This window comes from Penicillium rubens, assembly GCF_028828025.1.
Source record: "Penicillium rubens strain IBT 27055 chromosome Unknown utg000002l_segment0_segment0, whole genome shotgun sequence".
NCBI lineage: Eukaryota > Fungi > Ascomycota > Eurotiomycetes > Eurotiales > Aspergillaceae > Penicillium > Penicillium rubens.
Window position 1 is genome coordinate 2,497,391 of NW_026890600.1, and position 14,584 is coordinate 2,511,974.

The 14,584-nt window shown below is 48.5% G+C and overlaps 6 protein-coding genes across 6 annotated transcripts; 2 read left to right on the forward strand and 4 right to left on the reverse strand.

The window, feature by feature from the left end:
• Positions 1–378: 378 nt before the first annotated feature.
• On the reverse strand, positions 379–1,792 carry N7525_003417 (type III PLP-dependent enzyme; the record flags this gene model as incomplete). The annotated part of the gene is made up of 2 exons (XM_002559135.2): positions 379–1,433; positions 1,495–1,792. The coding sequence occupies 2 exons, from the start codon at positions 1,790–1,792 to the stop codon at positions 379–381; spliced, it is 1,353 nt and encodes a 450-aa protein (XP_002559181.2).
• A 2,315-nt stretch (positions 1,793–4,107) lies between these two features.
• Positions 4,108–5,245, reverse strand: N7525_003418 (protein N-lysine methyltransferase family protein; the record flags this gene model as incomplete). Its single annotated transcript, XM_002559134.1, has 2 exons — positions 4,108–4,735; positions 4,782–5,245. The coding sequence occupies 2 exons, from the start codon at positions 5,243–5,245 to the stop codon at positions 4,108–4,110; spliced, it is 1,092 nt and encodes a 363-aa protein (XP_002559180.1).
• A 260-nt stretch (positions 5,246–5,505) lies between these two features.
• N7525_003419 (uncharacterized protein) lies at positions 5,506–6,848 on the forward strand (the record flags this gene model as incomplete). Its single annotated transcript, XM_061212700.1, has 2 exons — positions 5,506–6,577; positions 6,646–6,848. 2 exons carry the CDS (start codon positions 5,506–5,508, stop codon positions 6,846–6,848), a joined length of 1,275 nt encoding a protein of 424 aa, XP_061069721.1.
• Positions 6,849–7,240: 392 nt separating this feature from the next.
• On the reverse strand, positions 7,241–7,931 carry N7525_003420 (uncharacterized protein; the record flags this gene model as incomplete). Its single annotated transcript, XM_002559132.1, has 2 exons — positions 7,241–7,858; positions 7,914–7,931. The coding sequence occupies 2 exons, from the start codon at positions 7,929–7,931 to the stop codon at positions 7,241–7,243; spliced, it is 636 nt and encodes a 211-aa protein (XP_002559178.1).
• A 2,537-nt stretch (positions 7,932–10,468) lies between these two features.
• N7525_003421 (uncharacterized protein) lies at positions 10,469–11,607 on the forward strand (the record flags this gene model as incomplete). Its single annotated transcript, XM_002559131.1, has 4 exons — positions 10,469–10,639; positions 10,701–10,721; positions 10,874–11,020; positions 11,086–11,607. The coding sequence occupies 4 exons, from the start codon at positions 10,469–10,471 to the stop codon at positions 11,605–11,607; spliced, it is 861 nt and encodes a 286-aa protein (XP_002559177.1).
• A 153-nt stretch (positions 11,608–11,760) lies between these two features.
• Positions 11,761–14,023, reverse strand: N7525_003422 (uncharacterized protein; the record flags this gene model as incomplete). Its single annotated transcript, XM_061212701.1, has 9 exons — positions 11,761–12,119; positions 12,179–12,242; positions 12,289–12,503; positions 12,553–12,862; positions 12,918–13,353; positions 13,406–13,713; positions 13,769–13,852; positions 13,905–13,924; positions 13,975–14,023. 9 exons carry the CDS (start codon positions 14,021–14,023, stop codon positions 11,761–11,763), a joined length of 1,845 nt encoding a protein of 614 aa, XP_061069722.1.
• Between the last annotated feature and the right edge of the window lie 561 nt (positions 14,024–14,584).

A 14,584-nucleotide genomic window follows, 5' to 3' on the forward strand; every position in this document is an offset into this window, starting at 1 on the left:
GCCGGCTCCTGTTTATAGATGCCATTATGCGGTTTGTTTTCCATGATACCTTAGAAATGTGATGATAGAGCAATGATACACCTGTAATCGAACCCCAAGACTTTACATATCTTGAGCTCAAACGCATTAACGCTAATCATAGAGCAAAATATTCAACAAGAGATAGCAAAGGATATCTAGTCAAGAACGTGGATGCAAACAGGACGAGCTCTATTCTAATTTAGACTCTAGAGGGGGAAAAAACCATTGCATATGTAGCGAGAACGCACGATAGGTACTATATTAGACGGCCCCAAGGGCAGTGGTCACCAGAACAAAAAGTCATTCCAAACAAAAAGACACATTTGTAAAATATCGTGAAGCACAGCAGACTGCAAACTAGTAGTTGAGCAAAGCAGAGGCACCTGGCTCGCTAGAGATATAGATCACCTCGTGGTTATCGGAGAAGCCGTTGAAGCGGGTAGCGCTACACTTGGTGTAGGCTCCCATCTCCTCGAAGTAGAGCCAGTCACCGGTGTTGAGCAGGCCAGGCAAGGCAATGCGCTCACTTATAACATCGATACCATCACAGGTAGGACCCCAGATAGAGTAAGTGATGTCCTCCGAAGTCGCAGAGTTCGGAGAACCAGGCGGGGAGTCGGCCGCGCAGGTGAGAACCTGAGCGACGGGATGCTGGTGATCGAAGATGATGTTCGAAAAGTTGCCATAGACGCCGTCGTTCAGGTACAACATGAAAGCATCGCGAGAGGGATCATCGGGATCCGGAATGTCACGCCGCGCAATGACGTTGGCGGCCAAAGTATAGGCAGTAGCTACATAGTAGCGACCAGGCTCGGCGATCACACGGATGTTCGGCGGGAAGTAGGTGTCCACGGCTTCGCCCAGAATGCCCGCGAACTTCTCAAAAGTGTCCTGGCAGAAGCCACCGCCAACATCCAGAGTGTGGAGCTCATGACCGATCTCCGCTGCTTGATCGAAGACCATGCGTGCATCCTGCACGGCCTTGAGGAAAGCCCGGGGATCCTCGGCGCCAGATCCGACGTGGAAACTCACACCAACAACTTTGAGCTCCAATTTATAAGCCAGTTCAAGCAACATACGAGCCTGATCCATGGATGCACCAAACTTCATGCTCAGCCGGCACAGGCTGGTCGAGTCATCGGTCAAGATGCGCAGGTAGAGCTCCGCCTCAGGGAAGGTGGCCTTGATCTTATACAGCTCATCGGCATTGTCGAAGGTCATCTGCTTAACGCCGACCTCGGAGGCATAACGCAAGTAAGACTTGGTCTTGCAAGGCTGCGCATAGATAATGCGGCTAGGATCAATTCCCGTCTGAAGGGCCATATCGATCTCAGACTTGGAGGCACAGTCGAAACCGTTTCCAAGCTGGGCCATGAGCCGGAGGACTTCCGGGTCCGGGTTACACTTGACAGCTGTTCCATGTTCGTCAGCAGGGGTTCCGGGTGGGCGATCCAGTGGCAGAGAGAGGCCTACCATAGAAGGGCTTGACACGGCCCAAGTTCATCTTCCAGCGCATATGCTGGCGGTAGACTTCACCCATATCCGCCACGTAGAAGGCATCCTCCTCACCAGGACCACAGTGGTCCACATCCACTTCCGCCGCACGCTTCTTCAACACATCCAGAACGAGCTCCTTGGCAGTCAACGAAGATTGCAACAAATTGTTGTCCCCATGACTGCTGACAGGACCAAGATGGTCCAGACTATTATAGTCTTTTCTGAAGGTGCATACTTCAGCAGTCGATACACACGCAGTCGGTGCCATAACCATGCCGCTGCGACTCAGCACAAGTTTAATAGAAAATAGAGAGATAGTAGAGAGTTTTTAAACCGGCAGGCGACTGCGCGTTAGGGAGGACGAAAAGTGTCACAACCGTAGTTGACTGGACCAAGCCTCCTAGACCCTTCCCCCTGAAGAGGAAGAACCTTGAAAGAAGTCCTATGCGGCAGCTCAGAGAACGAGGGAATAATCTCCGGGGACGTCAACGGGACGAAAAAAGGCGCACCGGACGAAAATTCAGAGAAGACCAGGAGGTGGAATGTTGTTAAGAGTGTCGCGGAGACGTTGAGTGGAGACAATTTGGCTAAGAACCGGAAGGGAGGCTACTGGAGCCGTGGTGACCGAATCGCCTTTGGGGGTTCCAAAGGCAGGGGGTCTGAGGGAGTGGACCTAAAGGACCGAATAGAGCTAAGAGCAGAATGGTCAGCAAGTCTGGTATATTTCCAGCTGCTAGTATAAACTATGAGAGAAAAAATGGACGGATGAGAAGGTCGAGGGTTTTTGGGATGAGAAATTTTTTTGAGGGGCAGTGAGCGAGCTTAGGGCACACGACCATTGGGGGAAATAAAACGCCGCACGGGGTCACACACACCCCAAAACGAGTTTAACTTGGAAGTAAAAAAAGACTCACCTAAATAATAAGCTGTATGAGCTACCCAAATAGTAAAGGGAGTTGTATTCAAAGAAAGCCCTCAAGAGATGACGGAGGCCTTTGGGGGGGAAACCTTGGAAAAACGCGGTGCTTACTCAGCAAGAGGGAAAAAAAACAAGGTTTCCTTCAGGGCTTGGACTCTCTCAGCCAGCCCTCTCTATCTCTTACGGGGTACTATATTACTCTTTCGGACTTGCGCGAATTAACTATTGGGCCTTATTAGGCGCTATTATCTCGGCTCATCTGTTCTGTTCCTAGGTGTGACTGCATCATGCAGGAGATACATCCCACACAGTCCTCGGAATTGCTGGATTCGATGGCAGCGGTGTGTGTGTAAGTCTGTGATTTGTCCTTGATCCGAACCTCGGGAGTATATCCCTGTTGGATGATCAAACATTTGCACTTGAATCCAGGTTCTTCATACATTCAGGTACGGAGTACATACGTGGCCGTACTGTAGGTACTCCGTACTGTAGGTACTCCGTACTGTAGGTACTCCGTACTGTAGGTACTCCGTACTACCGGGGGGTTTATATTTTTAGCTCTGTCACCTAGCTATGTGATACGCTTGCAACACTAACACCTCTATGCACAATGCCGAGAAATGTGCCCTAAAACCGTCCAAACTGACCTGCCAGAACTGGGATCAAGCTCTTGGGGAATGGACAGGGCGAGAACCCATAATGACGCACCGTTGATCCCACACTCGATTCCACTTTGGTGCACGGACGAAATATTCAACCAACATGATTTTCTCCATTTCCAATACATCCACCTTGAAGAGTGCACATGTTTCCTAACCCTTCAATCCCATATCTGTATTATTTCCTATTCCAAAAGCGGACTTGGCTAAGCGCAAACTTGGTTCTTGTGGATATTTGACATAGAAAGGAAAAGCCATGGGTCGTCACTAGAGGCAAGATGGACTTTCCCCAAACCCGGAATTTTGGACCGAAAATAGTTCCGATATACTATGCGATGTACTCCGTATACTATGTAGTTCATACAGCACACGCACAGTTTCAATAGTCCCCTAGGCATTCAGTCAGCCACAGAGAGTATTTCATATGCATCGGAAGAGATGTGTCCAACCCGCCGTTGCTAACAATTTACAGCATTTCCTGGCACTTGGTGGTATACATAGCTATCCACCTGCTAAATTTTACTGGTTTGTAACTGGCCCTGGAGTTTTTTGGGACCGGAAAAATGCGGTTCTGATCCACCTGGTTCCTTTGATCAGTTTGGCGATTACAGAACGAAAGACAAAATATCAGAAACGATGCCTTAGGACGTAGACCCGAACAATATGAGGGATTATGTTGGTGGCCACATATGTATGTCTTCTCACTTCTACATATGGTTTGCTTGATATGCTTGCGGCAGTTAGTGTACAGGATGCGCCGCACATATCCCTTACCTCTCTGCAGATTATACATCATGGATCTTCTAAAACAGCATTGTCGTGGTTGGACCGTACCTTCATACAGGGCGATTATAAACAAACAACATTGAAGGTTGTTGATATTCCGTTCTCTCGCTTCTTGCATCCTATGCTTGACTGCCGTTGTTTATTGTTAGTTATATGGTTTTATGCTTTCTTCCGAGAGGAATCCTTTGTAATTGTTTTCCATCCCGAGTCACAATGTTCAACATGCTATATTTCCTCACTTGCCCGACTGTAGCAGTAGAACTCAATCTCATCCACCTCATCATGCTGCGAGGGGATCTCAACGCTGTCCTGCACCGCCGTAAATCCTGCCGATCCCATCAGGTCGAAAAACACCGTTTCGCTATCATGTCGCCTCTTCAGAGCCACCAAAATGATCGCACCCGGAGATGCCCGAACCAATCCGTCGAGCGTCGAGACTAGCGCGGGCAAGCTGTCTGCATTGTAGGTACAATCAGAGACAAGAATGAGCTCAATGGGCCGGGGGCAGAGGTTATCCGGTGGGTGGTCCCAGTCAAGGTTTTGATACTGAACACTGGACATGGTCGCCAGTTGGGCAGCATTAATATTCCGCGTTATTATGTCCTCAACCTCAGGGAGGTCCGTCAGTAAGACCGAACAGGCGGGAAGCATTGATGCCAACGCGATTCCCGCTATCCCGCATCCTGCCCCGAGCTCAACTACCTGAAGAGGTTTCCTGCGGGGGCTGGATAGGACCCGTTTCAAAGCTTGTATCTTAGGTTCAGTGCTTTTGCTTTTGTCGTTACGCCTTATATTCTCACGGATCATATGAAGATATGTAACTGTTGCAAGGCCCGCATCCCTGGCCACATCCCTTTTTAGAATATAGGGAAAGACAGAAAGATATGTAGAAGGCTTACCATATGTGCCGAGCAATGCTATTTCCTGTCTCTTCCCAAATTTTCATGGGGAATGGTTCGCAGCCGCTGTATTGAATGCGCCGTTGAACCAGATTCTCCGCTGGTGTGGACCGAGGCCCAAATGGAGCACTTGTTGCAGCAACCACTAATGGTATGGGAGGATACTGGGGTATAAGGTGTCCTGATGGGTGCGGCACTTGAACCGTCAACACCATAGACTGCTGGGCGAGGTGGGATGGGAGAGGACCCAGGGTAATAGCAAGTTCACGGTTACTGGCATTCCATTTTGTCGATTTCTGAAATGTAACTCCAGAGGAATTCTCAGCTATCATCATCAAATCAACATCTTCAGCGAGAAAAGAGTCGCCCAAATCAGTGGTGATGCAGATAAGAGCGGAGAGGTAGGTGGACCCTTTCTGTTGCTGGATCCTGGGGGTTTTCAGGAACCGAATATAGTAGACCATCTTGAAGATATAGAACACAATGCTTTCTCTAGATCCCTCAATGCCTCCTACTACACACACCTGCACATCTTCATCAAAAACCAAATTTCCCCCCAAATTACCCGCGCTGACTAAGCAGGGAATGACATCGCTGATGTTGCGACTTCACTTGCCTCTGCTTATACCCCTGTACCTTTTCCAATGTCGCCGGCGACAGCTGGTGGAGCGAATCACACAAGATCTGACACTAGCAGTATCTATTGCTAACGCCGTTGCCCAACATGATGCGACCGCGCGACCCCCGCATCCGACAACGGATCAATCAGATCTCCCATAACCTCGAGACCGCGAACGAGACCGCGCAAGAGGGGCTTTATACTTTCTCCCACAACTACATATCACCGTGTTTTGAATCCATTGGAAGTTGCGTGGCTGCATGTACAGCACCTTGCCTCCCGAGCCGAGAAGACCACCTAAGGCGGCGGCGCCGCGGCCAAACTGAAGCCAACTTTGATTTCTACGACGACTGGGCCAACGAAGAAGATGATGATGGATTAATTGGATGGGGTACGGGCGAACTCGACCGCCTTCTTGCTGGCAGCGGGCTGGCTCGCGGAGCTGCTGACCAGCCGCATCGGCCTAGGAGGATGAGCTACGGGACACGCAACACTAGGCGCAGGAGCACCGCGCACGTTACGGATAATCACGCTGACCCGACTGTGATTCCCAGCTCTTCATTACTCGGCTTTCTCGAGCGCTTTCCGTGGAGATTCGGTGCAAGAGGAGTCAAGTATCGACCTTCGGCTGCTGATCTCCAAGAACATCCTGGCGCACGACGCTATGCGCACGAAGATGAGCCGTTAATGGAAGCCATGGATGATGATGATGACGGAGCCCAATTGTCCCCCTCCCCTAATAGGAGGAATCGCAGTGCGACCCAATCTTCCCGCGGAACGGACAATTCCCTTAGCTCGCGCGGGGATCTATTCCCTAGCGATGAGGAAGAAGATGCAGTGCCCCTTGATGATGAGTTTGCGCTTGCTTTCGGGCGCCGGGGAACGGGCTTGGAATCAGATGATCAGTCTGGGACGAAATCTGAAATTGTACAGTCTGCATCTGCGTCCAGCCTGGGTGGCGCATCCTCCAAAAAGACAAAGCGGAAGAAGAAACGATCGCCAAAACGATCGCCAAGTTACAATGACGCAACTGTTGCTCAAAGTGTTAACGCACCATCAATGACAGACTTGAAGACAGAAGAGGAGCGCGCGGCATTGGAAGAAGAAGCGGATATTGCGAGGCGACGGCTTGCTGCACACGAGCTGGCTTTGAGCCGAGGCCTTGATACGGGAGGCGGTGATAAAGTATGATACTTTTCAGCTTTTGGCCTCATCAAGAAGAAGCTAACCGAATTACTTGTTTAGCCTGCTACAACATCCACTACTCCAAGTCTGCGATCACAAGAACAATTCAATACCCCGAGAAGGACATTCAGCGAGGCATCAAGCCGCCGGATGTCCGACAACCAAACCGAGCCCTTCCCCCGCCTATCTATGTCACCTTCATCTTTGGCCATGGATTCTCCGGGCTTATCGAAAGCCTCGCCAAGGGCTATGTCTCCCCATGAGCTTGGTGAAAATACGACTTCCCTCGATTGATCGTTCAATGGGCCTCCACACGCATTGCTGTAACTTGCTTTGGGTGGTTATTGTGGACCTCTACCCGTTGATCACCTATTTTGTATGATATTATGAGCGACTCTGTTACACTATACCCCCATGAATTCCAGAGTCTCGGGAGTGCCAGAACTCCTTGAGCGTTTCAAATTGAAAATTTAACAAAAATAGGATAAACACCGATGTGATATTCAGGCTATTCAGCCCTTTCCACCCATGAATCGACGAGTATCATATGGGCATCGCGCTCGCTTTCTGCTGCACAGTCGCCCATCAAGACAGCATCATGCTGCCCATACCTCCCATTTCGAGGATCTCAAGTCCCTGCTAAATGAAGACTGACCTAGAGTCTTTGACTTCCTGCATCAACACCTGCGAGTGTCCCTGAAACATTCTGGGATCCATCATTCCTCTGTCCACCGGACTCATTCTTGACACCTCTCGTTTCACAGCCACCACCACCAGTATGGTTCCTGCTGATTTTCCTGAGCATATTCCAAACCTGCTCATCATGACGTTCCAAATCCCAAGGCGGAATAAAATGCTCGATGCTCCGGGAGGGATTATCGTACTGGAAGATCTTCAACTTGGCACCAATCGCAAGGATTCCATAAATAGGCGTCGCATTGCCTACGAGGTTGCGATACCGAAACGCAAGATACAGCTGTAGCTCTCTCTGTCCAGTTTCCCACTGGTCATCATCCTGCCTATCAGCGCGTTGATAGTACAGCACAAGAACTGGGTTCTGCAGACCGTCTTTCATGTGGGAAATTTGAAGCTCAAACCAGCCTGGACATCCGCGTAAAGCGCAGTGCATGTATGGGCGAATCAAGAAGCCTTGTGTAGACGGGAATCGCAGATTCAGGATCGCGTTCCAGGTGGCGAGTCCGTCGGCTTCGACGTTGTCCTTGTGGAGGTTTCTGATTAGCCATTTGATGGCCGGAACGCAAGTATACTGGAACTAGGAATGGTGTTAGCTGGGGAGGGGTGGTCGTGGGTAAACATAGATCACTGACGTTTCCATTGTTAGACATGGCTTTGGATACTGAGATTTATCTCTGGTGCTACTAGGTATATGTAGTATGGTGTTTAAAGATCAAACAGAAGGGGATGCCCAAGGTAACTGGTAGAATGAGGCTCTTTATGGGATTTTCTATGTATTTTACACCATTGTTTCCTACCGGTGCTGTCCACTGAATATACATCTTGCTATTTGTTAGTATCGAGCCGCAGTTTGGCTCCAGATAATATTGATGGACTGGACTATTATCTGCCTTGTTCAGTTGATTTTCGCTCAACGGGGTGTGTCAACTCTGCTGCTCTTGCGCTGCTACCATTCACGACTACATAAATGGGGAGGAAAGAAAGGGTGTAGCAATAATTTTAAGTAAAATTGAACGCATAATGTCACAGAATGCCACTTCAATACACTTTCTCGCATCAAACATAGGATGTACAATAGCTCAAGTAAACATAGTCAACTCTTTGAATTACAACTCGAGCTGTAGTGAATATCAGGAGGCTAAAAGCGGTGGTATCCCGTTGAAGTGATGAATCCTTTTCCAAGCAATAGGGCAATAGAGCTTTCACAGCTCGAGCCCTTACCCTCCATTTCTTTGAGAATCAGAAGTCCCTATGAAAGTCACAGCCTCCAACTTGTTCAGATCTACAGGGTAGAGATCGACGAAGCAGAGAGGAGGGAGTTGTATTGGGAGAGAAGGAAGCAAGCTCCCATACTACTTTCTAGTAAACGAGCAGCGTCGAATGCAATCTACTCCGCGGACGTACTGCTTCTTGCCACAATCTCCTCCTCAATGTGAGTATAAACTGACTGGCGCTCCCACGAAGAAGAAGATGAACCGCCTCGGTACTCTTTCCGTTCTCGGAGTCTTGATAAGAGGCGTCGACGTACCCAATGAGGCCTTCCTGTGTGTTTTTCCCAAGCAGCCTTCAACAAGTCCTAGAGCTGGTTTGTCACCCATGGTAGATTTGATAGTGAGCGGCTAGAGCGGACTGGTGGACGCCCTCTCACAGAACATAGGTCTTTAGCGGATGCATATGGATTGTCCATTCGGGAACAACTTCTTGGAAGCTTCCCCTAGTTTCTTTCGGTTGTCGCTTAGCGACTTGGCTGGGCGAACAATAACCACATGAGCTTCACAAGTTCCTGTTCCAGTAGAAACATTCCATATCCGGGTTGAACATCGTACCGCTGGACGCCAGGCGTCCTATCCACATGGTTAGCTTGGGTGTTGGTACGATATTGGTGGATTTGTTCGATTGTACCTTATATCATCAAGGGTGTTTGGATGCTATACTGTGCAACTCATCACTTCCTCCTTAGTATGTTCTCACTTGTCCTTCGTAACCTTGGGATTCCTGTTTTGCGGTCTGGGTTTGCAGCCATACTTCTCTCGTTAGTATCTTCCTGATGTTGACTCTTGTTGAGGGGCTTCAGGCACCTTATGTGGGTCAAGGCCTGTATGGACAGGTCCAGTAGATTGACGGATTGTTCCTCTCTCCTGAACACTCAATACTCGAGTGATATGTCTGTGCTTGGATGGTTGATTATATATGACGAGGGGCGAGCACTCCTGATAAATGAAAGGTGAAAACGAAAAGGATATACACCAGGAACTGCACCGGGGGTCTTATATATATAGCATCACATTTGTTTGTCAGAACCATTTGTTTGTTAACAATCATTCGGAAACACAAAGAGCATCTTGCAATGTGAAACCAAACAAGCACCAGACCGCTGTATCCTCTGCAGTGGAGAATTGCTCAGTTAGAGCCTGTTAAGATACTCCTAAAATCTAATGGGAGGTGTTCCACTTGTCGAGAGGGTTGCTTTTGAGAGTAGGAGAAATATGAATCCTTGGTCTTATATCCAAAACACTTCTTTATAATTATCTCCTCCCCCATGCATGATCCCGGTCTGTACTAAATCAGGATGCAATTGAAAGATCAGAATGCATAAAATATAGATAGCAACAATGGTCATGAATCACCCTAAAGCATACCTCCACATTTATAATCTCAGCGGTTTCATTTTGTCCCCGTATTTGTCCATACATATGTAGTCATTGATAATACTAACCGAGATAGTACCATATATCAATCTGAAGAAAGCAGCAGACTACCTAGGTATATTATCATGATCTCGAAAATTCCCTTAGCACATTGCTATATACTAGAAACATATATAACACAGTCAATTATCACCTAAGAGGTATTAGTCTAGAAGGGACCCTCCATATAGACTACAATTGGGATACCAAGTTGTAAATTGTCCGTCTTACTACAGTAACTCTTGTTTTATTATGTTGCCACTTCTTCGATCTTGAATTACAAGGTTTCTGACTTTATTAGAATGAGAATGAGGACGCTCACTCGACACCCGTGGGGCCGGGAAATTGCGTCGGCACATCACGCCCCACGCGGGGCATCGTCAACACGAAACCCCAATTGCCCTCCTAATCGCTTTAAGACCGAGGTCTGCGATATCCAAATAGTACAGGATTAGCCAGTTGCACTGCAGACAAGCCTCGACATATCCCTCTACTTAAACATGGCCAAAGCTGAGTCCGATCTTAGATCCATCCTCGATGGCGGCTTCGATCCTCAGAAGTTCCCCTGGTACGAGCCGGAGTTGATTGAGGTTCCTGAGCCAGCAAAGTCTCTTCTCGAGAAGTATAGCAAAATCACACCTGGCCAAGAGGTGGAACATGTGAAGAAAGTGGTGGGTCCTTTCCCATTCCATGGTGGGAATGCCCATGCTAATGACGATGAAATGAAACCAGAGAGATCGAGCATTTGCTGTCGTAAGTAGATATTTCTTTATCAACACGATGGCCTAGAAGCGCTGTATTTTGGAACCTTCATGTGCTTGCTGCTCGCCCGATGCAATTGATGGCTACGGAATCTTCACATCCCAGCCTAGCAGTGATGAAAGAGGGCTGATATATATCCACAGTTCCCGTACCCTTGTATTGGATCATTCCGATTCCTGGATTTGAGCATCCCACAATCACCACTATACCCTGAAGTCCTTGATAGACTAAGGTCTGGCCAGAAACTGCTCGATGTCGGATGTGCAGTCGGGCAAGAGCTGCGCCAACTGGTAAGGCCCCAGAGAGCTCATGCAGAATGCAGGGCAATGAATACAAATTTAACATACCAAATCAGGTCTTCGACGGCGTCCCGTCTGAAAACCTCTATGCCTCAGACCTGCGCCAAGACTTCTACGACATTGGATACGACCTTTTCAACGACCACGATCACCTCAAAGCCCAGTTCATTGTAGCAGACATATTCGACGACAACTCCGATCTAGTCAAGAATCTAACCAACAAAATTGACATTGTAAATGCCGCTTCCTTCTTCCATCTTTTCGACTGGGATCTGCAACTTCTAGTTGCAAAGCGGCTCGTCGGGTTATTGCAGGATAAACCCGGCTCCCTTCTAATCGGGCGACAGATTGGTCTAGTTAACCCTCCCCCTCCGGAAGATAAGGAGGCTGCTGGGAAGCACTATCGTCATGATCCTGCTACGTGGAAGAAGTTCTGGGAGCAGGTGGGTACTGAAACGGGGACGAAATGGGAGGTTGAGACTCGGATGGAGAAGTGGGCTGGGGCAGATAAGATGATGAAAGATTACCATGAAGGGATGGACACTTTCAAGCTGAGATTTAGTGTTCGGAGGCTCTAGAAGTTCCTTTTGGTCGACTGTGATTTAAAGTGTACATAGCATGTTCTAGATCACATCAATGAGTAGCACTTCGTTTACCACTAGATCCTTTTCGCGGTTGATGATAGTACACCAGGAATATGCTCGAACACGCGCAACTTCCGTTGTGCGGCTCTACTGTGTATTTCCTGGAAAGTGTTGGGATGTAGATGCTAGAATGCCAGAGTCGTACTGGAAAGGTGGAAGTCCGGACTGTATCTGATGCACTGCAGAGGCTTTTTGAATCTGTGGCAGCTGCGCCGATTCATCGAATAACCATGGTGGGTTTGCCAGAGACATTATCTCTTGGTCAAATATAGTCCATGAGTCGTCTGCAGTTGGGGCTGGGAATGCTAATGCCACGCTTGTGTCTGGCGGAGTATGCATGGCCTGCATGCTGGACTCGAGTCGGTGGAATAGAACGGTATGGATACTTGCAGCGGACTGGTTTTTGCGCTCTAGGCTTTGGAGATGCGCTTGGATGAGGTGTAAATCTGGAATAAAGGATTAGAAGAGGCTGGTGATTCTGCTTTCCGGGAGTTAAATGCCGTACCATCTTGGTGAGTCATACCGTCTTCAACGCCTTGAAGGAGTAACACGGCCGCCCACGTAATCATCTATCTTCGTTAAAAAGAGCATTACTGGCTCTGGGGTAGAACCTACAACTAAGTCCCAATTGGACCATATGCTCGCATCATCTTGTCTCAGTCTCAATACTGCCCGAGCGGAAACAAGCAACTCATGTCGCTCAAAGGCACTAATGTTTGCAGGACTGAGATCAAATCCGCGAGCAGGATGATAGATCGAGAGCACATATAATTTGTGTAGATGATACTGGAGCAGAATAAGAATACCTTGTCGATCAGACGGAGTGGGCTCTAATAATAGTTAGTTCCTGAAACTGGAGTATGGCTCGTGGACACTCACGGGATGAGCCATTATATCGGACCAGCCAGTCATCAAGTTTTCTCGCCCAATGCCGGATGACCTGCGAGTCACTTTCAGTGAATGGGGACCGAGCTGTAGGTACGATGTCGGCCTCATCTGCATTGAGAGAGGACCATATGCTCGGTAGTCCACGGCCGACAAAATGGCTCAGGCCAAAGTGCATCATTTCTGCAAGGCCATGGAAGGCATTTCCTTGGTGACTATCCAGCCGCTGTATATTTGGATTTGCAGCATTCCGTGGGAGGAGGGGATAGGACATGTGCATCGAGGCATGTTCTATATCAATGACCTGGAGCAAAGAACCGTAAATAAAGCATCCGGATTTCGGGTGTCATAGCCCCTACCTGAAGACCAGAGAACAAGCCACGCCAGTCTTTCGTGGTGAAATTCATCTCCGCTGGACAATGATCAAGCCAGATACGATAGGCCATTGCAATCCACGATCCAGAAGCACCAACGTAAGCCTCGCAGCTCAGACTAGCCATGATTAACCCAAGGATGTCATGGAATGCTTTCTCTCTTTTCGATAACGGTGAGAGACTTTGCTGTTCATTTTTGTGCTCTAATAATTGCAGGGAACTTGGATGCAGACCCGGAGTCACAAGCTCAGCAATAGCACTATACATAGCGGCAAAATATCCTGAGTCTAGCGATGCTAGCCCAGGAGATGGATGGTGCAGAGAAGATATGTAAAGCACAGAAGCGAGTAGGACAGGGGTCGGAGAAGCGAACGCGCTATGGTCTGTTAGGAAGTGCAGAAGTGGGAGATTTTTCAAGAAGCTGCGATATTATCAGATATCGACTGTCAAATCATGATTTAAACAGTACATACGAGCTCCATAACTGCTGAACAGCGGATCGCGACCAGACACTATCATCTGGAGGCGGACGAGTAATGACTCGTAAATGCGCGAGCGCTGTCCACACACCTTGTAGTGGCACGGACTCTATGTCTTCTTCGAGACTTGCTTCACGAGACAAACTGTGTTCGTCTTCGTGATCCTGAGAGTCCTCGGTAATACCTAGCGCGGCCTCGATCCTGGCCAGCCGGTTCAGGATTGACTGGTGATCCGGGATCATTGACAGAGAACCAGACGCTTGGTCTTGATGTAACTCCATCAATTCATGCATCGCCGACGCCTGGATGAGGGTCAGCTCCGTGCTCGGGTTATTATTTCCGTGATTCTTTGCTCACATTGGCCCGGGGCTTGAAGACACAGGCTGTTCGAGTGTGACGGCAACGGCGACATGGAGGAGGTCCGGTTACTTCGCATTTCATCTGATTGAATTGAGTCATCTCATAGTATATTGGAAAGTAGCTATATCTATACCTTCAGTCGTCGGCAATTTACTTTGGCTGGTTAGCTTTTCTCCACAATAGATGCCAATGCCCCGACTCACCACAGGCCTTGGTCGGCTTCGGGCCGACCATGGCGCCTGATCTCTTCATGGCTACTCAGAGTAACTCCCCATGACTCTGTGTGGTAATTGATCAGAACTTGGAGAGACGAAGGTGAGCAGACACACAGTTACATCGGGGCTTATCAGGGGGGAATTATCGTTTCTCCGCTTTTCCCAGAGCTGTGGCGCCCAATTATTATGCCTCGTTTTGGCCTCGTTTTGAATGTCAAGACATGTGAGAGATTCATTTTGTTATTTTCTACGAAGTTCTACGGTTCCTATGGATTATATGATATATTATGTTCCCTCGTTTTTAGTCCGTCCGGCGTAGGCTTATAGGTCCAGGACGGGTCTGAAAAACGGAGAAGAGAAGTGTACCTGGCGGTTCACATTCTCTTTGTTCTTGCGCGAGCATCCTGATGGAAATGGATGCGACATCTCTCAACCAAAGGTAGTGACTGGTTGGAGATGTGATTAGCTCGGTGCCGAAGCACGTGAATATCTTGCGCGCGTTGGGGGTCAAGGTAGGGGAAGAAGCATGAAAACAGAGAGAAAGAGAATGGAGATGTATACAGATGGGATATACACGGATATATGTACAAGGTAGGAT